At 35.0% G+C, this 21,293-nt stretch overlaps 1 protein-coding gene across 1 annotated transcript in view; it reads left to right on the plus strand.

Moving 5' to 3' along the window:
- CCDC178 (coiled-coil domain containing 178) overlaps positions 1-21,293 on the plus strand; it is a 410,690-nt gene that overhangs the window by 6,332 nt on the left and 383,065 nt on the right. The window contains exon 3 of the mRNA XM_028098190.1: positions 5,969-6,108. Coding sequence (XP_027953991.1) covers positions 5,969-6,108 — 140 coding nt within the window. The remainder of the gene's footprint in view (positions 1-5,968; positions 6,109-21,293) is intronic.

Consider the following 21,293-nt stretch of genomic DNA (forward strand, 5'->3'; position numbering starts at 1 on the left):
GCGCCTGGGTGGCTCAGTTGTTGGGCGTCTGCCTTCGGCTTGGGTCATGGTCCCAGGGTCCTGGGATCGAGCCCCACATCGGGCTCCCTGCTCTTTGGGAAGCCTGCTTCTCCCTCTCCCACTTCCTTTGTGTTCCCTCTCTCGCTGTGTCTCTCTCTGTCAAATGGATAAATAAAATCTTTAAAAAAAAAAAAAAGCTTTAAATATCTGTTTGAGGAGTTGAATGTTTTGTCTTTGATGAAGTCTAATTTATTATTTTTTTCTTTTATGTTTCTCCTCCCTCCGTTCCTTCCTTCTTTCCTTTCTGCCTTCCTGCCAGTACTTTAAAGATATTTTTCTATTATATTCTGGCTTGCATTTTTTTTTTCTGATGAGAAATGTAGCAGTTATTCATACCCATGTTCCCATTATGTTATGTTCCCTTTTGTTCTCTGGCTACTTTAAAGAATTCTTTTTTATTATTGTTTTTCAGTAATTTGACCGTGATATTCCCAGATGTAGTTAGTTCTCTTGATATTTTAATTGTTTGGGATTTGCTGAGCTTCTTAGATATGTGTTTTTTCATCAAATTGTGAAATAATGTGGCCATTATTTCTACAAATATTTTTCACTCCAAATTTCTTGTTTTTGAAGAACCTTAACCTTACACGTGTTAGATTATTTGATTTTTGTCAGTTTTTTGAGGATCTGTTCTTTTTTCATTTTTCTTTCTGTTCTTTAGATTGGATGATTTCTGTCATTTCATTTACACATTCACTGAGTTTTACCCTGTCCATTTGTTGTCAAGGCCAACCAATATATTTGTTAATTTAAATTTTCATATTTGCAGTTCTAGAATTTCCATTTGGTTCATTTTCATAGTTTTCATTTTTATACTAATCTTATATATTCACTTATTAAGGCCATATTTTCCTTTAATTACTTGAACATATATTTTTTTTACCTTTTGAACATATTTATAATAGCTACTTTAAAATCTTTGCTGTATATACATAGCTTCTGGGCCAACTTGGTTTCAGTTTCTACTGATTTTTTTCTAGACTTTTAAAACATTTTCCTGTTTTTTTGTATGATTTAATACTGGATATTTGTGTAGTACATTGTGAAGACTCTGGATTCTGTTATCTTTCTCTGAAGGAAATTATTTTTCTAGCAGGCAGCTCAGTCAATCATTTGATCAACTTAAAAGTAGTATATGCTTGGTTTTATGCAAAAGTGCATATATATATTTGTGTGTGTGTGTCTGCACACACACTCACACACACACACACACACACACACACACAAGGAATTTACCAATCCCCTCTAATTTGGCTAAATTTTGTCTCCTCCACATATTATATTATAGCTTGATTTTAAACTTTTTTGGGTGGGTCTAGAGGAGGCTCTTACTCTAATGTACAGTCCTTCTTCCTAAACTGTAACACAAGAGAGTATTCTGAGGCATTGATGAAATCTCTACATTCTGTCAGTACTGGACTTCTAAGGTTTTCTCCTCATCCCTCGCCAATACTCTTTTACCAACACCACTCAGCCTCTAGTGTTTTTGTTCCTTTCTCAATCCCATAGCATATGTTCTCTATTAACCTTCAGGTAATTTTGCTCTGCGTACACATACAGTCTAGCCCTTATCTACAGATGCAGAGAGCATTCTCAAATGGGTTTCTGGGGGTGCTTCTCTGCACAGCTATGTCCTTTTCAGTTCCCTGCCCTGAAGATTCTGTCTCCATTACCCATGGTACTAGTCTTTGCCCTTTATCTCAGCAGGATTTCCATGCTCTTTTCTTACCCCAGATCTCTATATTGTAGTTGAAAAATTGTCCCTTGGCAGAAAGCATGGTGATTTTGGGGCTCAACCTAATGAATTTTCCTTTCTCAGGAATCAAAAGCGGGCATTCCTGTTTTCTAATGTCTGAAAACAGTTGTCTCACATATTTTTTCCAGACTTGGAAGACTGAATCTTTATCAGTTACTCCTTCACAGATGGTAGTGGAAACACTGATTAATGGGGTTTGTGAATGAAGATTTCATAAAGTTGAGAGAACAGAAGCCAGTTTACAGCATGGTAAAATTAAAAAAAGAGGGATTTATTCATTCACTCATTTATTCAACAGTTTTTTAAGGCACTAAACATAGTTTCTCTCCATAAACAATGTAGAACTTCATGGGGAAGATGGATGGGGAAACAGATAAATGTGACACAGTTGAATATTAATAAAGGGATAGAAAATGTTATGGCTAGGTGTAGCCAAATGTCTGAAAGATTCAAGAATTCCTCATAGAGAAAGAGCCATGTAAGTTGCATAGAAATTTCAGTTTGAAGAAGAGACCAGGATATGAGAATATTGTGGCTGCTGGTATAGATTGCTCATTTGAAAAGAATTGTTAGTCAAAGCAAAATTTACTTTAAGATAATAGCCGTAGGAAGTTGTCAGACACAGTAATAGGAAGACCTGTGATTACTTAAGGGAAGCAAAACTAAATACATTGAAATTGCAGATTTTGAAAAGACTGAAGGGAATGGAGATAAGGGAACACTGAACAGAGCCATTTATGTAGTGGTTAAGAGTAGATGCAGTCTAGTCATCTCCGACTCGAGTCTATGCATATTATTTTATGTATTTAGTGATAAGTGTCTTCAACCTTGTAAGGTTCAATGAAAAGAAGGTAACTCTAATATCATGGAAAGGTCACCCCTTGCCCCCCGATACCCCGAGTGGGTAACAAAAACTTAAAGGGAGCTTTGTTTCTGTAAAAAAAAAAAAAAAAAAAGGTACTTCCTGTTCATCAAACAGGCTTTGCAAAGAGTAGAAATTATTTCTAAACTTGAGAGTATTGACTTTTTCTACATTTAGGAAAGAAAGTCAGGATGTTAAAAAGGATAACAGAATGTGAAAAACAAATCTGTGTTGAGAGAAGTTTTCTCCTGAGTACTAAGTTCACATAAAGGGATGATACAATAACTGGGGTGATGGACATAAAGGAACCACATATTAAAAGCAGGAGAGAAGGAAGGATGGGCTGGGTGAATAAATTACATAAGGATCACATTTACAGAGCAAGGAGAGTTGGCAGTTTATGAACATAGTATTTTTATTTCATTTCCCCACATAATCAGCCGGTCCATATTTTTCCTCAAATGGAAGTTTCATGTTGCAGAGCCTCAACAAACCACAAGTGTAGCCGAGATCCAGGAAGATCTTACTTACCTCTTAGGCATTGATTCTGAGCAAGGAAGTTAAAGTTGGGCAGATGTTTAGAGAGGATGAAAGTCTTGCCTGAGCTTACGTCTTTAAAGACTCACCCTGACGGGCACCTAGGTGGTTCAGTCAATTAAGTGCCTGACTCTTGATTTCAGCTCATGTCCAGATCTCAGGGTCCTGGGATTAGAGCCCTGTGTCTGTCTCCAAACTCATTGGGATGTCTCCTTGAGGATTATCTCTCTCCCTCTCCCTCACTCTTCCCCCCCAAAAAAAATTTAGATAAATCTTTAAAAGAAAATAGAGTCACCCTGACAATTTGTGCATAGGCTTCACGAGGAGGAGTTCTGTCAATATACTTGGCTAAAATCATTAGTTAGTTGTATCATGAAATTTTAGGTAAAAAGGATTTTATATAACACCCCACCAACCCATTCATTTATTAAGTGAGAAACCTGAGATTGGAGACTGAGTAGTTTTAACTTAAGTATAGTTAGTTATCACTCCAGTCAAAAAGTGAATGAACCTGGACATCTAGTTTAGTGATCTAGGGTGTCTCTTTAAGCTGGGTAGAATTAAAAAGAAACAGAAAGGAAAGTTTTAACTTATACTACATCTGTATTAGAATAAAAACAGTGATAATGACTCCTGAATTCTGGTTCTGGGTTGTGCTACTTATGATGTCATGTCTTTTATAGATTTTTAGTGCAGATTTTAACTTCATAGTATTTCATTTTCTCCACTTTACCATATATAAAATGTTAATCCTAAACCATGAGGTGCTATGAAATTAATTAGTATTCACATGATAGGTTTAGAGTAATACATGCCGGAAAATGTTAAATGAGTCATTACTATCCTGTTTTCTCCACATTTAATGAAGCAAAACAAATGTTTTGAGTATAAGGACAACTGCTTGGTTGTTAAATGTGTGTCAAAACCTTCTTATTTCTAGAGGGAAGGGCAACATGCCCTTATCAAGATATTTGGATAGGAGATCAATATGTAATTTTCACCAGCTTGTTCTTTAGTCCTATGACTATTATGGAGATGAAAATACATATCTATGCATGACCTAAAGAGCAAAGATGGAATATAACACACAAAATATCCATAGCAAATATATGTGTTTAGTATAGTCAGAGCAAACTAAGATACATTAGAATATCAGGACTGATATCTTGAAGGAACAATCAAAATTCAAAAACAAATGAAAATATGAAGCATTTGAGATGCCCTGAAATATATTTTTAGGACTGCTTTTCTTTATTTTACTATCTTTTTAAAAATATTAAAACAACCTTTAAAGTATAGCTTATACTCCAAAGCCAAGGAGATATAGTTCAAGACTCAGCTTTCTCACCTACCAGCTCTGTAGAAATGGACACATTATATAACTTAACTTCTCTAAGCTTTTGTTCCTTATCTATGAAATCAAGGTAATAATCCCATTTCACAAGATTGTTGTGAGGATTAAATAAAATGTGGAATCAAAAGTATTTAGCATAGTTCCATGATTGGCACATATTTTTAGTTCTTAAAAAATGTTGAAATATATATGTATTATATAATATATGAGTTAGGGTAAATGCTTTTGTTTATAAGCAAAGGAGGTACACTATTTTCACAGAGATTGTGCTTTTGGAGGAGGGGTATTATGAGACTTTATTTAAAAGATATTTAGGGGCACCTGGGTGGCTCATTCATTAAGTGGCTGCCTTCAGCTCAGGTCATGATCCCAGAGTCCTGGGATCAAGCCCTGCATTGGGCTCCCTGCTTAGCGGGAAGCCTGCTTCTCCCTCTCTTACTCCCCCTGCTTGTATTCCCTCTCTCACTGTCTCTCTCTCTGTTAAATAAATACATAAAATCTTTTTTAAAAAAGATATTTAAAAGATTCCTGTTTAAATAAAGGTATTTACTGTCTGGGTTGGCAGTGAAACAAAAAAGCACAGGCAGCAGCATAAGTTCTCTGTTCTTCAAGGTCAACTGAAATGAGGACATCACACTGTTCTCACTGAGGCACCAAGCCTATTTTGTGTCTTGCATTTAAGATCAGTGATTGCAGCTATAATCCAGCCCAATAGAGTCCTTAGAGGCAAAAGGACTGCAAGTAAGCACTTTGGTGGAGTTTCATGGACAACTTTGCTGTGCTTCTGCAACCTTCAGTTGATTCGGGACATGCCAGGATTAGAATCACTGAGGCACATCGGACTGAGTGGATTTTATGATGAGTACAACTTGAATGCTATAGTAGGAACATCAATCACTCTTTGCATGAGACTCCAATTTTCAGAAATGGAAGGTAGAAAATGAGGTTATTATAAGGATGAAGGGGACCTGCTTTTACTTTTTTTTTTCTAGCAAGAGAAGTTCATGCTGGATTTAAAGAAGAACTTCTTCAATGCATGAGTGGTTGGATATTTACACTGGAAGATGTGGACTCTCTTTGAAGGGAGAATTTAAAATATATTTCAAAGTCATTTTTTAAGTGATTCAGGAACTATTTAGAAACAATTGGATTAACTGGTTTTCTGCCTTTTTTCTTTAGGTTTTTTTTCAATGTTCATGATGTTATGGAACACTTTATATAATTATATAATTTTAATATCATTATCCTTCTATTTTCTGAAATATTTATCAATTTGTTTATTAAAGAAATTTTAAAAGTATTAGTATTAATAAAGCAGAATATTGTTTGCATATTCTGAACATCAGTTTACTATTTTGTATGTAACTATTAACTAATTTCTGTCTGCTTTATTTTTAAGGGGTGAATAAAGCCATTTACTTTAGCTATCCATGTCGACGGCAAAGCTGTGCTTTAGTAAACATCCCAGCACCATGTGTCAACAAAATGATTTCACACATTGAAGATTTGGAATCTAAAATACAAGAGCATTTGAAACGGGTAAGATTTAAAATGCTAACATTTTTGTAATATCTATAGAGACTATAATGGCTGTTATTTATAGAACTCAGGGAGTAATTTTTTTTAATGATATTGGAATATTTTATAGAATTTTTGCTCAGTTGTGTAATTTACTAATCTAGACATGTTTTTGATAGTCTCACTCATAAAGGTGAAATGACCTTACTAAATAGATTTTTTCCCTACCTGTTTGTTCCTAATCCGGAAGCAATCATGCTAAGTAGTAATTTACATAAGCCAACTTGACTAGTAAATTAAATAGTATTTACATCGTTTTTAGGGATACTAAACTGATTAGATGATTAGATGAGTAAATTGGTGTGTAGAAGGACAGTGTGCCCTTTTTAATGGGTTATTTTGTTCTAAAGAAATGCTTAATAGGTCTGTTGAAAGAGAATGTAATGATTCTTCTTCACCTGTTTGCCTTTATTTTCTTAAGGGACTTCAATCTTGAAATCACTGTAACTTTCAGTTATCTTCAGATGATTTAGGAATGATAAATACCTTCTCACAGCTTTTATTAAGATTATTCTGAACAATTAGTGCAAAATTAGATTGCCCAAGCAGGAGGATAAGTTTGTGCTATTTCTCTTCCCTCACCACCATTATTGGATCTGGCTCTGAGAAAGTTCTGAGGAGCAGTCATGATGCTTCATGTAGGGTGATGTCTCCTTCAAGAGGCATTAGAGTTCAGTCCTTAAAATTGCAGACTTTAGAGCCACATGTTCTATGACCTTAGATAAAAATGGAGGTAATGACATTGTGTTGGACAAAATGCCAGCATATGATATACACTCAATATATATTAGCTATTGTTATTTCTATAATACTATCATTTTATATTAGTATTATATTTATTTATATTTATTATATTTATTTTTGTTCCTTCTTTGTTTCTCCATATCAGCATGCCTTTTCAGAAAATGCTTTATGTGTCATAGGTCTGATGGTGTCCTGGGCTTTGAGAAATATTGTTAAGTAGATAGAAGAGAATTAATCTTTATTGATATGATATCCTGTATACTTCACATGTTTTTTAATTAATGATTAGGCTTTTTTTAATAATGAAAATAGATTTACAGATGTTTTAATAATTCCAATAGCTGTGATTATAATAGCTATAATAGCTATATTCATAATTATAATTGCTCAAAACTATTTTTAAATGGTTATTCTTTTTTTTCTTAAAGATTTTATTTATTCATTTGACACAGAGAGAGAGAACACAAGCAGGAGGAGCAGGAGAGTGAGAAGCAGGCTACCCCCTGATCAGGGAGCCCGATGTGGGGCTCGATCCCAGGATGCTGGGATCATGACCTGAGCCAAAGCCAGCCGCTTAACCAACTGAGCCACCCAGGCGCCCCTTAAATGGTTATTCTTTTATCTAATTGATAGATGGGGAAATAACAATTTAAACAGTTGAGAAACTTGTCCTAGATCACGAGATAGAATTGGGATTTGAACCCACTGTCTGTTATCAAAACCCATGTTTTTTTACCCAATTCCACTTGGGATTCTGAGCAGCTGATAAACTGTTAAACACTATGGATAATAGGCCAGCTAAAAGATTACTTTAGATAAAATAATTCACAAAGTAAACTGAGATATTTTATAGCTTATCTTCAGGAAAACTGAAAAAAGGAGCATTTCTTAAATAAATATGTTAGGAAAATGAGCCAGCTGAATAAATAAAAAGGCCTTATAAAGACCAGCATCTTGGGGTGCCTGGGTGGCTCAGTCGTTCAATGTCTGCCTTCGGTTCAGGTCATGATCCCAGGGTCCTGGAATCGAACCCTGCATCGGGCTCCCTGCTCTGTGGGAAGCCTGCTTTTCCCTCCCCCACTCCCCCTGCTTGTGCTCTCTCTAGCATGAGTGTGCTCTCTCTCAAATAAATAAATAAAAATTAAAAAAAAAAAGGACCAGCATCAGAGTGACTTGCTTTTTGCTGTCTTCTGGTGCTTAGCTTAGAGCCTGATACATAGTAGGTGCTCAATAAATGTCTGTTGAATGGGAAAAAAATGAGGACCTGAAGCAGAACCTTTGTTTTCTAGATACATCTGAGACACCTATCCACCCAATACAGTAAAGAGCTACCATTTACCAAGCATTTGCTATTTTCTAGGGGTGTCTGGGTGGCACAGTCGGTTAAGCATTTGACTTGGTTTCAGCTCAGGTCCTGATCTCAGCATCCTGAGATCTAGCCCCATGTTGGGCTCTGTGCTCAGCACAGTGTCTGCTTGAGATTCTATCTCCCTCTGCCTCTGCTGCTATCCCCTGTGCGTGCAGTCTCTCTCTCTCTTTCCCTCTCAAATAAAAAATCTTTAAAAAAAAGTAAAAAAACAAAAAAATCTGCTATTTTCTAGTAACTTACCAAATATATATTTCTGTTTTTGTGCTTCACAGGAATCCTATTTTATTGGTAAAAATTCTAATATTTAGGAAAGTCCAGTAATTTATACATCATTATACAGGTAGTAAGCATTAGAGTTAGAATTTGAATCGAGTTCCTTCTGACTCCAAATCCCCTTTCAGTTTTTATTTTGTAATCCTTAAGGGCAAAAGAAGGCCTTAATTCTCACATTGACATGGAATGTTAGTTGGTATTTTGACAACATGAAGTACACAAATAACAACGTCAGATAAATATACTTCTAGACAAAAACTGTAATAATGATAATAATGTTTAACAAGTAAATATAGACATAAACTTTATTTGAAAGATTAATTGTGAAATTAATGCTCATAACTTTTTTTTAAAAAATTCAGGACTTATTTTAGGCTTTTTCTATTTTCTAAATTTAAAAAAATGTTATTTTATTTTATTTTGACTACATATTTGGTATTTAGATTTGCTAATGTTGAACTGATAAAAGAGTATATTTATAGAGTATATTTATTTATGTTTCTTATGCTATATTTTTTGTTTAGGTCACCACAACTATTCAACTATTGATTAGACATTTAATTATATTTGAATTAATATTTTGGGAATGAAATGGTAGCCACCTATCTTATTTAAAGATGATTTTTTTTTCTCTGACCTACCAAAATGAAAAGAACTTTACAATATTACTTGGAAAAATGAACTTTTTGTAGTACTGGCTAGACAACTTTACATTCATAGTCTTTATTGAAAATTTTTTTTCTTTTTTTAAATTTTATTTTATTATGTTATATTAATCACCATACATTACATCATTAGTTTTTGATGTAGTGTTCCATGAACCATTGTTTGCGTATAACACCCAGTGCATCTTTCAATACGTGCCCTCTTTAATACCCATCACCAGGCTACCCCATCCCCCCACTCCCTTCCCCTCTAGAACCCTCAGTTTGTTTCTCAGAGTCCATAGTCTCTCATGGTTCGTCTCCCCCTCCAATTTCCCCTCCTTCATTTTTGCCATCCTACTATCTTTTTTTTTTTTAACATATAATGTATTATTTGTTTCAGAGGTACAGGTCTATGATTCAACAGTCTTACACAATTCAGAGCATTCACCATAGCACGTACCCTCCCCAGTGTCCATCACTCAGCCACCCCATCCCTCCCACCCCCCACCACTCCAGCAACCCTCAGTTTGTTTCCTGAGATTAAGAATTCCTCATATCAGTGAGATTATATGATACATTTGATGGCTACATAATATTCCATTATACACACACACACACACACACACACACACACACACACACACACACACCACATCTTCTTTATCCATTCATCTGTTGATGGACATCTTGGCTCTTTCCATTGTTTGGCTATTGTGGATATTGCTGCTATAAACATTGGGGTGCACATACTGCTTTGGATCAGTACGTTTGTATCTTTGGGGTAAATACCCAGTAGTGCAATTGCTAGATCATAGAGTAGCACTATTTTCAACTTTTTCATGAACCTCCATACTGTTTTCCAGAGTGGCTGCACCTGCTTGCATTTCCACCAACAGTGTAGAAGGGTTCCCCTTTCTCCACATCCCTGCCAACATCTGTCATTTCCTGACTTGTTAATTTTAGCCATTCTGACTGGTGTGAGGTGGTATCTCATTGAGGTTTTGATTTCGATTTCCCTGATGCCAAGCGATGTTGAGCAGTTATTCATGTGTCTGTTGGCCATTTGGATGTCTTCTTTGGAAAAATGTCTGTTCATGTCTTCTGTCCATTTCTTGATTGGATCATTTGTTTTTTGGCTGTTGAGTTTGATAAGTTCTTTGTAGATTTTGGATACTAGTCCTTTATCTGATATGTCATTTGCAAATATCTTCTCCCATTCTGTTGGTTGTCTTTTGGTTTTGCTGACTGTTTCCTTTGCTGTGCAAAAGCTTTTTATCTTGATGAAGTGCCAATAGTTCATTTTTGCCCTTGCTTCCCTTGCCTTTGGCGATGGTTCTAGGAAGAAGTTGCTGCGGCTGAGGTTGAAGAGGTTGCTGCCTGTGTTCTCCTCTAGGATTTTGATGGACTCCTGTCTCACATTTAGGTCTTTCAACCATTTGGAGTCTTTTTTTGTGTGTGGTGTAAGGCAATGGTCCAGTTTCATTCTTCTGCATGTGGCTGTCCAATTTGCCCAACACCATTTGTTGAAGAAACTGTCTTTTTTCCATTGGACATTCTTTCCTGCTTTGTCGAAGATTAGTTGACCATAGAGTTGAGGGTCCATTTCTGGGCTCTCTGTTCTGTTCCATTGATCTATGTGTCTGTTTTTGTGCCAGTACCATACTGTTTTGATGATTACAGCTTTGTAATAGAGCTTGAAGTCTGGATTGTAATGCCACCGGCTTTGCTTTTCTTTTTCAACATTCCTTTGGCTATCCTGGCTCTTTTCTGGTTCCAAAGAAATTTTGGATTATTTGTTCCATTTCTTTGAAAAAAGTAACGGTATTTTGATATGGGGATTGCATTAAATGTGTAGATTGCTCTAGGTAGCATTGACATCTTCACAATATTTGTTCTTCCAATCCATGAGCATGGAACATTTTTCCATTTCTTTGTGTCTTCCTCAATTGCTTTCATGAGTATTCTATAGTTTTCTGAGTACAGATTCTTTGCCTCTTTGGTTAGATTTATTCCTAGGTATCTTATGGTTTTGGGTGCAATTGTAAATGGAATCAATCCTTAATTTCTCTTTTCTGTCTTGTTGTTGGTGTATAGGAATGCCTCTGATTTCTGTGCATTGATTTTTATATCATGCCACTTTACTGAATTTCCTGCATGAGTTCTAGCAGTTTTGGGGTGGAGTCTTCTGGGTTTTGCACATAAAGTATCATGTCATCTGCAAAGAGTGAGGGTTTGACTTCTTCTTTGCCGGTTCGGTTGCCTTTTATTTCTTTTTGTTGTCTGATTGCTGTGGCTAGGACTTCTAAATCTATGTTGAATAGCTGGAGTGATAGTCGACATCGCTACCATGTTCCTGACCTTAGGGGGAAAGCTCTCAGTTTTTCCCCATTGAGAATGCTATTCAGTGTTGGTTTTTCATAGATGGCTTTTATGATATTGAGGTATGTACCCTCTATCCCTACACTCTGAATAGTTTTGATCAAGAAAGGGTGCTGTACTTTGTCAAATGCTTTTTCTGCATCTATTGAGAGGATCATATGGTTCTTGTTCTTTATTTTAATAATGTATTGTATCACATTGATTGATTTGTGGATGTTGACCTAACCTTGCAGCCCAGGAAAATCCCACTTGGTCATGGTGAATAATCCCTTTAATGTACTGTTGGATCCTATTGGCTAGTATTTTGGTGAGAATTTTGCATCCATGTTCATCAAGGATATTGGTCTTTAGTTCTCCTTTTTGATGGGGTCTTTGTCTGGTTTTGTGATCAAGGTAATGGTGGCCTCATAAAACGCATTTGGAAGTTTTCCTTCCACTTCTATTTTCTGGAACAGTTTCAAAAGAATTTTGGGATTAATTCTTCTTTAAATATTTGGTAGAATTCCCCTGGGAAGCCATCTCACCCTGGGCTACTGTTTGTTGGGAGATTTTTGATTACTGCTTCAATTTCCTTAGTGGTTATAGGTGTATTCAGATTTTCTATTTCTTCCTGGTTCAGTTTTGGTAGTTTATTCTTCTCTAGGAATGCATCCATTTCTTCCAGGTTATCTAATTTGCTGGCATAGAGTTGCTCTAATTCGTTCTTATAATTGTTTGTATTTCTTTGGTGTTGGTTGTGATCTCTCCTCTTTCATTCATGATTTTATTTACTTGGGTCATTTTTCTTTTTGGTAATTCTGGCCAAGGGTTTATCAATCTTATTAATTCTTTCAAAGAACCAGCTCCTAGTTTCATTGATCTGTTCTACAGTTCTTTTCATTTCTATTTCATTGATTTCTGCTCTGATCTTTAGTATTTCTCTTCTCCTGCTGGGTTTAGGCTTTATTTGCTGTTCTTTCTCCAGCTCCTTTAGGTGTAGGGCTAGGTTGTGTTTTTGAGACCTTTCTTGTTTCTTGAGAAAGCCTTGTATTGCTATATACTTTCCTCCTAGGACTGCCTTTGCTGCATCCCAAAGATTTTGAACAGTTGTGTTTTTCATTTTCATTGGTTTCCATGAATTATTTTAATTCTTTAATTACCTGGTTGACCCATTCATTCTTTAGTAGGGTGCTCTTTAGCCTCCATATATTTGAGTTCTTTCTGACTTTCCTCTTGTGATTGAGTTCTAGTTTCAAAGCATTGTGGTCCAAAAATATGCAAGGAATGATCCCAGTCTTTTGGTACTGGTTGAGACCTGATTTGTGACCTAGGATGTGATCTATCCTGGAGAATGTTCTATGGGCACTAGAGAAGAATGTGTATTCTGTTGCTTTGGGTTGGAATGTTCTGAATATATCTGTGAAGTCCATTTTGTCCAGTGTGTCATTTAAAGTCTTGATTTCCTTGTTGATCTTTTGCTTAGATGATCTGTCCATTTCATTGAGGGGGAGTGTTAAAGTCCCCTACTATTATTGTATTGCTGTTGATGTGTTTCTTTGATTCTGTTATTAATTGGCTTATATAATTGGCTGCTCCCATGTCAGGGGCATAGGTATTTACAAATGTTAAGTTCTTCTTGTTGGACAGACCCTTTAAGTAGGATATAGTGTCCTTCCTCATCTCTTATTACAGTCTTTGGTTTAAAATCTAATTTGTCTGATATAAGGATTGACACCCCAGCTTTCTTTTGGTGTCCATTAGCATGGTAAATGGTTTTCCATGCCCTCACTTTCAATCTGGAGGTGTCTTTGGTTCTAAAATGAGTCTCTCGCAGACAGCATATCGATGGGTCTTGTTTTTTTATCCAATTTGATACCCTGTGTCTTTTGGTTGGGGCATTTAGCCCATTTACATTCAGGGTAACTATTGAAAGATATGAATTTAGTGCCATTGTATTGCCTATGAGGTGACTGTTACTGTATATTGTCTGTGTTCCTTTCTGTTACGTTACTTTTAGGCTCTCTCTTTGCTTAGAGGATCCCTTTCAATAGTGGTTACTTTTCTATTCAGAGAGTTGCTGCTATTCTTTTTTTCGATCTCCTGTTCAGTTCGTAGGTGTTCAGAATGGTTTGATACCTATCCAGCTGAATTCCTGGGACCAGAGGAAATTTAGGTCTCCTACTCCTCCGCCATCTTGCTCCTCTTTCTCTTTATTGAAAAATTTAAAGAAAATTAAGAAATAGGACTTGAAGGAAATTTTGAAAATATAGCTTGTGATTTTTTTTTACTTTTTTTATAAGTAAGATTTTTTTTAAAGATTTTTATTTATTTATTGAGAGAGAGAGAATGATGGAGAGAAAGCATGAGAGGAAGGAAGGTCAGAGGGAGAAGCAGACTCCCTGCTAAGCAGGGAGCCCGATGTGGACTCGATCCTGGGACTCCAGGATCATGACCTGAGCTGAAGGCAGTCGCTTAACCAACTGAGCCACCCAAGTACCCTTTTTTTTTAAAGATTATTTATTTATTTATTTATTTATTTGAGAGAGAGAGAGAGAACGAGCACGAGACGGGGGAGGATCAGAGGGAGAAGCAGACTCCCCACCGAACAGGGAACCTGACGTGGGACTCAATCCCAGGACTCCAGGATCATGACCTGAGCCAAAGGCGGTCGCTCAACCAAATGAGCCACCCAGGCGCCCATAGCTACTGATTTTTTTGATAAACACAAGCTACTAGGATCTCTTACTTCCAATAAGGTAAACACATGTGGGTTTTTGTGAAAAGATTGTGTATTATATTTTCCTGTAGATCATAATTCAGAATTTGTTAAATCTAAGCATAAAATCTAGTTTCAAGTAGAGTAGGTTACTTGTGTTAGAAATAGTTAAAGTATGCAATTATTCCTGAGAAAATACCAAATTTTTGTAAATGTGTGGGTGTATTTTGATAATTCTAGAATGCCTGAAAAAAATGCAGAAAAAGGACATTTCTTCTCAACATTTTTACCACTTAAAAGGAATTAATCTAATAAAAATTATCAGTTGATTGTACCTTTGGGAGGAGTTTAACATTTTTGAATTTTATTCATTCATTGTCTGTAGTCACAGACACTGTCTTTACCTGTTGGATTTTTCTTGGGGACTGCAAGGAGTACATTTATGATGGGATTGGGGTGGAGTCAAGGACAGAAAGAAAGTTTTGCCCTTTCTAGATCTGCAGTTTTTCTTATTTTAACTGAAGCCTTTTCACTTTTGTCTAAATTGTCAATTGTGTTTTTCTATAAACTGCTTGATTTTTAAAACAGCTTTATTGAGGTAATTTACATATCATAAAGTTTCTCATTTAAAGTGTAGAATTCAGGAGCACCTGGGTGGCTCAGTCGTTAAGCACCTGCCTTCGGCTTAGGTCGTGATCCCGGGGTCCTGGGATTGAGCCCCGCATTGGGCTTCCTGCTCAGTGGGAAGCCTGTTCTCCCTCTCCCACTCCCCCTGCTTATAATTCCCTCTCTTTCTGTCTCTCTCTCTGTGTCAAATAAATAAATAAAATCTTTTAAAAAAAATAAAGTGTAGAAATCAGTGGTTTTTAGTGTATTTACAGAGTTGTGTAATCATTACCATAATCACAAAAGACCACACATTGTATGATCCCATTAATGTGAAATAGGTCACTCTGTAGACACAGCACATTAGTTTCCTAGGGCTGGGGGCTACTGTTGATGGTTGTGGGGTTTCTTTTGGGGAGAATGCTTGTTTGTTTTAATCAGGATCATCTTAATCTTTTATTAGATAAAGCTCTATAAATAATTGTAAAGCTGTCATCTACTTTGGGTATGGACTACATTAAATGAGTGAAAGATCAATCTTTTTTGGATCAACCATTATAGTTTGTCCATTAAATCACAGTGGTTTCCATTATAGTCAGAATAAATACTGTCAAACCTGTGTTTAGCAGAGATGAATCTACCAAAAGCTTGTCTGTGCATTCATAGCAGTTTAATTGCAGTTTTGAATTTTGAAAAGAAAATTCTTTAGAGTTACTATGAACATGTTCTCTATATTTTTGCAAAGAATGAGAAAACATGGCAATATGATGGAAATAATTACCTGGATATCTTCCCATACAAGTAAAAGGTTTTGTTTTTTTTTTCTTCTACCTATTTTTAAGACTGCCTAGAGATTGCTTCATTTAATTTGGAGTGTTCGCTACTGAACTGAAAATTTTTTCATTTCATTTAATCAATACAGATCATTAAAATGTTACCGTGATTTGAAAGGGTGACATAGAGAAGTATTTAGAAATCATTTTTTAAAATATAAAGAATGTATTATACAAAAATAATAATATTATCAATAACAGTGATAAAGCTAATACTGATTAGGTGCCTACTGTATATCATGTATAATTTCACTGAAAACTTATGGAAATCTTGTGAGTTAGAAACTGCCATTATCCCCATTTTCAGATGAGGAAACTGATTCCAGAGGTTGATTTCCGCCAAGATCACATAGTCAGTGGCAGAGCTAGCATCCAGACAGTGTGTCTGAGATCTCAGAACATCCTGTTCTCCACCATGCTGTGTCATCTATTCCTGAGAGTATTTCAGCTATGAGGACCAAAAAAAAATATGACTGTTAAAATGCTTATGATTCCAATTATAAAATTTTGCTGTGCTTACACCATTTCATATATGTTTTCAATTCTGAAAAGTAGTATCTAATCATCTGACCCTACTGACCAAATCTCTGATACTTTGAGTTCTCTAATTCTGTTAATTCTATTATATTTCATTTGAAACTTAAGGACACTTCAAATCCTGAAATATTCATTATGTCCCATTCTGTCATCCCCATTTTCCTTTACTTCCTTGACTAATGAATTCATCTTTTAAAACACTCACTATTGGTGTATCTGGTTCTTTACTTTTTTATCCTACCATCCTTCTAGTCTGACAAAATGCCAGCCCTGATGAGATCTCTCTGATGGTCTGACATCTCCACTCCTGTATCCCAGACTGCTGAATAGTGTCAGAGAACATTACACAATAATCCCAATTTGAGATGTTATACATACAATGTTTCCAACCTCAATGGGACCTTTAATAGTGCTCTCAAATTATTGCTGGTCAACCAGAGCTTTCTCTAGTATTCTCTGGTGGCTACTCTAGTCCTCTCTTTTGTTCAAGTCTCCAAATCCTCTACCTTACTAATCATTCATCTCTTACTTCCCAAAGAAAATAGAAGGTATGATAACAGAAATCCTTCAAACTCTTGTTATCCCACTTATGAACATCCTTGAATTCCATAAATATTATTCCTTTTGTCCTTCCATGGAAAATTTCCTTCCCCCATCGGTGGCTACTCCCCTTACCTGCATTTCATCTTCAGCTTTTGTAAGGATCTTGTTCCATCAGGTGTTCATATCTATCTTCCAAATTTCCTTTTTTTTTCTTAACTCACTTCTGTCAACGTTTAAAATATTAATGTTTCTCTTGTTTTCAAGAAAATTTTTTTAATCCCACACATACCTTTAAATATATTCCTTTTTCTCTTTCTTCCTGTTTTACTTAACATCTGAAAAGGATTACCTAAATTTAGCATTTGTTTCCTCACCTCCCAATTGCTCATTTTTTCATTACAATCTGGATTTGGTCCCTATTACTCTAAAGAAAATATCTTCAGAAAAATAAAGCATTGTTTTTTCTATCTATTGGTATAGGCATACATACACACACTCTTTCTCTCTGTCTTTCTGTCTCCCTCTAAAATTTTGTGGCTAGAACAAGCATTTATTTGATTTCCATTGAGTAATTTGTTCTGAGCTCAGATGGGTAAATTTGTGAGTTCTTGCCTGGGGCCAATCATATGGATGTACACATCTGCTAACTTAACTGGAAATGGTGATTAAGATGGTCTCACACCCACGTCTGGGACAATGTTCTAGGAGGACAAATCTCAGTGGGCAAGAGCTTAAAATATTTGTTTGTTTTATGTTTGCTCAAGTCCTACTGGCCAAAGTAAAGCACATAATTAATCCCTCTTTTAATGTGGTAGAGTATTAGACAAGAGGAGGATGCCAGGAGCTGTGATTCTTTGGGAACAATTTGTGTAGCAATCAATCTATCAGTTTGCCCATTGCCAGCATGATTTAACAACCCATCCAATTGCAGACTATAATCACCAACTTCCCAAAAGTTTTTTCTATTATGGTGTCATGCAGAGGTCCATGATTATATGTTCTGTAGCAGATCTGATGCAGATGAAGTTCTCTGGTTTCAGCTTCTTTTGACCTGATGGTCTGTGAATTAAAATGATGTTAAATACTGGTCCTGTACACTTTGCCAGCAATGGTGGAGCAGGGACAAAATTATCAAAGTAAATACTGTTATTCAAAAAGGGGAGAAATGAAAGATACATCTTTCACTAATGCCTAAAATTCTGAAATTTATGAGGGCACATGGTATTAGGCCTACCACATGTGAGTCTAAGAAAAGTTTCTTGCCTAAGACTTCATTCTGCTTCCTGGGGATAGTTTCCTAATTTGTGGTTCTCATCTCTGCTTTACTCTGAGCTCTTAGTTCAGAGAGGTACTTAGATTTCCATAAGAAATAGGCCTGGGTAGCTATCCCAAACTTTTTCCTGTATTAGTTTGTTCAAGCTGCCATAAAAAAAAAAAAAAAAAAAAAAAAAAAGTCAGACTGGGAGACTTAGCAGAAGGTTATTTTCTCACACTTCTGGAGGGTAGAAGTCCAAAATCAAGGTAGTGTCATGGTTTCTACTGAGGATTCTCTTCTTGGCTTGTAAATGACTTCCTCACTGTGTTCTCACTTGGCCTTTCTTCTGTGCCCACATGGAGAGAGAGAGAGAGAGAGCGCTGGTGTCTTTTTGTCTTCTAATAAAAACACCGGTTTTATTGGATTAGGACCCTATCCTATGACATCATTTAACTTTAATTTTCTCCTTCAACATCCTATCTTCAAATATAGTCACATTAGAGATTAGGGCTTCAACATACACATTTTAGAGGGACACAATTTTGTCTATAACACTACTCTAAATTAGAATTGTCTTTGCATTTTGAATCTTTTGGTTTTTAGTCCAATTCCCATAAGAACTTTGGGGTTTCATATTAATCTGATTGGGAAGCTTAGAGGAGTAAGAGAGTGACAGCAGAGGCTTCAAGGTCTCTTGAGACTTTACTTAGAAGTTGTATATTTCTTCTGATACATCTGTTGTTCAATGCAAATCCCAAATCCAGGCAATATTTAAGGGTTGGGAGAATAGGGTTTGCCTGTTAATGGAAGGAAGTGTAAAGGACAAAGGGAGCCATTTTTAATCCTCCATTATCTTACCTTTGACCCCAAGAATATACATGCCTCCTATGTACAAAATATATCAAAGACTTAAATGTAAGTGTTAAAACCATAACACTCATAGAAGAAAACACAGAGGTAAATCTTCATGACCTGGGATTTTGCTATGAATTCTTAGATATGACACCAAAAACATAAGTAACAAAAGAAAAAAAGGATAAACTGAACTTCATCAATATTAAGAACTTTTGTATTTTGTACATCAAGGGACATTATCAAGAAAGTGAAACACAACCTACATAATGGAAGAAAATGTTTGCAAATCATATATTCATGTAGTCTATGTCTGCTTGAAGCTTTGCATTAGCTTCTTCCAATTTTGCCTTTTGTTCCTCAAAATGTTTTAGTTGATAAGCTTTATCTTCAAAATGCCATTGTAATTCTACAGTATCTCTCAAATAGGCCTCGTGTTCTAAACACAAATTTTATCTCAATTAAAAAAATTAAGAAAATTGGAACAAAAAACTTCAGTTAGTAATAATGTATCAATACTGCTTAATTAATTGTAACAAATGTACTATCCTAATGTAAGATGTTAAAATACGGAAAATGTGGTCCAGAATATTTATGAAATCTCTGTATTATCTTTCCAACTTTTCTGTTAAGTCTTAAACTGTTGTAAAATGATATCTATTTTAATAAAACAGTACTATTTAAGATAACATAAAAATTAATTAAAGGAAACTAAATGATGTTAAAGAAAAAAAATAATATGTCCATGGCTTTTGTGTTATGAGATTAAACCCAATCAGATAATTCTTGTGATGCTTCAACTTCACATGGCTTCTTAGAACTGTTATATAAATCAGCCCGATGGTAAGTTTCTGTAGTATGCAGGAGTGTGTTACCAGTTTCCAAAACCAAGGGATAATATTTCCTATTATTAATTAGCTTAGGATCTAATAATATACTCATTGAATGCTCATTCTCTTCTCTGCCTGTTTATCTTTCGTCCATTTTCTTTTGGGTTTATTTGGATTTTCTTATTGGCCTGTAGGAACAAATTACTACTTTTAGTTTGTTACTCTCTCAGTTTGACTTGTCTTTTTACTTTATGATATCTCTTAGTTAAAATAAGTTTTTAATTTTAATATACTTACATTTATCATTTTCCCTTTATTTGAAGTGTTTTGCATCATGTTTAACAACTCTTACTGCAGAGTCCTAAAAAAGTTTTCTTATATTTCTTCTAAAATTGTAAAGTTTTTGCTTGAGATTTATTTGTTGAACAATGTGAAATTGTTATTTTTGTGTGTAGACACAAAGAATGGAATAGGTAGTTATTTTCATTCATAAAAATATGAAAAATTACTTTTCTTAACATTAATTTCGTTGCAAAATCCAGTCATTTCTTAGAAATCAGCTGTACAGTATCTATCCTATATCATGTTTTCATATATGATTATATCTATTCCTGACTGCATCATTCTAATGGTTAATTTTACCTCTCTATTACAATACCTTATTTTACTAAACATGCTTCATAATATGTTTTACTATCTGGTATGGTGGTTCCCTCTTTTTTTCCCTTTTTATACTTCTTTGGTTATTCTTGGTACATATACATTTTAAAATAAGCTTGTAATATTACATATAAAATGTAATAGGATATCAAACAACTGCATTCATCAGTTTTTTTATTATGTAGATGAATTTAGTCTCTTCAGAGTTTTTTAGATTCCATTAAATCTATTATACTGTTAGCATAAAAAAAGTTCAGCAGTGTAGCAAATACTGAAACTAGTTTAGAAGGGAGGTCTAAGTATGAGGTAATGAGGGAGATGGTCAAGTTGATGAAAACTTAATGTTAAATTATTGGTTCTTTTACATATTAATATATATATAGTTTTCATTTAACATACATCTGTGTGTATATAAGTGTATATGCATATACATAGATATGGATAAATACATATAGATCAGTTGGCACACATAAATAAAGCATCCTATGCTTTCTGCCCTTTTGCATTTAATTTTCTGTTAATTACTGTTCATATAGTTTTCCCAATTTTTTTCTTGTGTTTGTTAATTTTTATATATGTGTAGAAGTATTTTTTTATCTCTTTTGTCACAAAATTTTTTTTCTGCTTATACTAATTTTTAAATTATTTATAGTACTCTTTCATAGAGAAATTTGTATGTAAAATCGATCCCTTATCTGACAAATTTTGTATCATCTAACAAAATTTTCCTCATATCAAGATTATTAAAATATTTTACTATTTTCAATACTTCCTTTTTTACACTTTGGCTTTTTCAAATCTGAAGTTTACTACTTTATGGCATGAGGCACGTACTTTATCTCTTCTAAATAATTGTTTAAACTATCCTTATATCATTCATTGACTTGTCCATCTCCCTTGATTTGTAATGTAAATTTTACAAA

The sequence above is a fragment of the Eumetopias jubatus genome, unplaced genomic scaffold (assembly GCF_037043125.1).
Source record: "Eumetopias jubatus isolate StellerSeaLion01/CBP00866 unplaced genomic scaffold, mEumJub1_p1.0 scaffold_16, whole genome shotgun sequence".
Classification (NCBI taxonomy): Eukaryota; Metazoa; Chordata; class Mammalia; order Carnivora; family Otariidae; genus Eumetopias; species Eumetopias jubatus.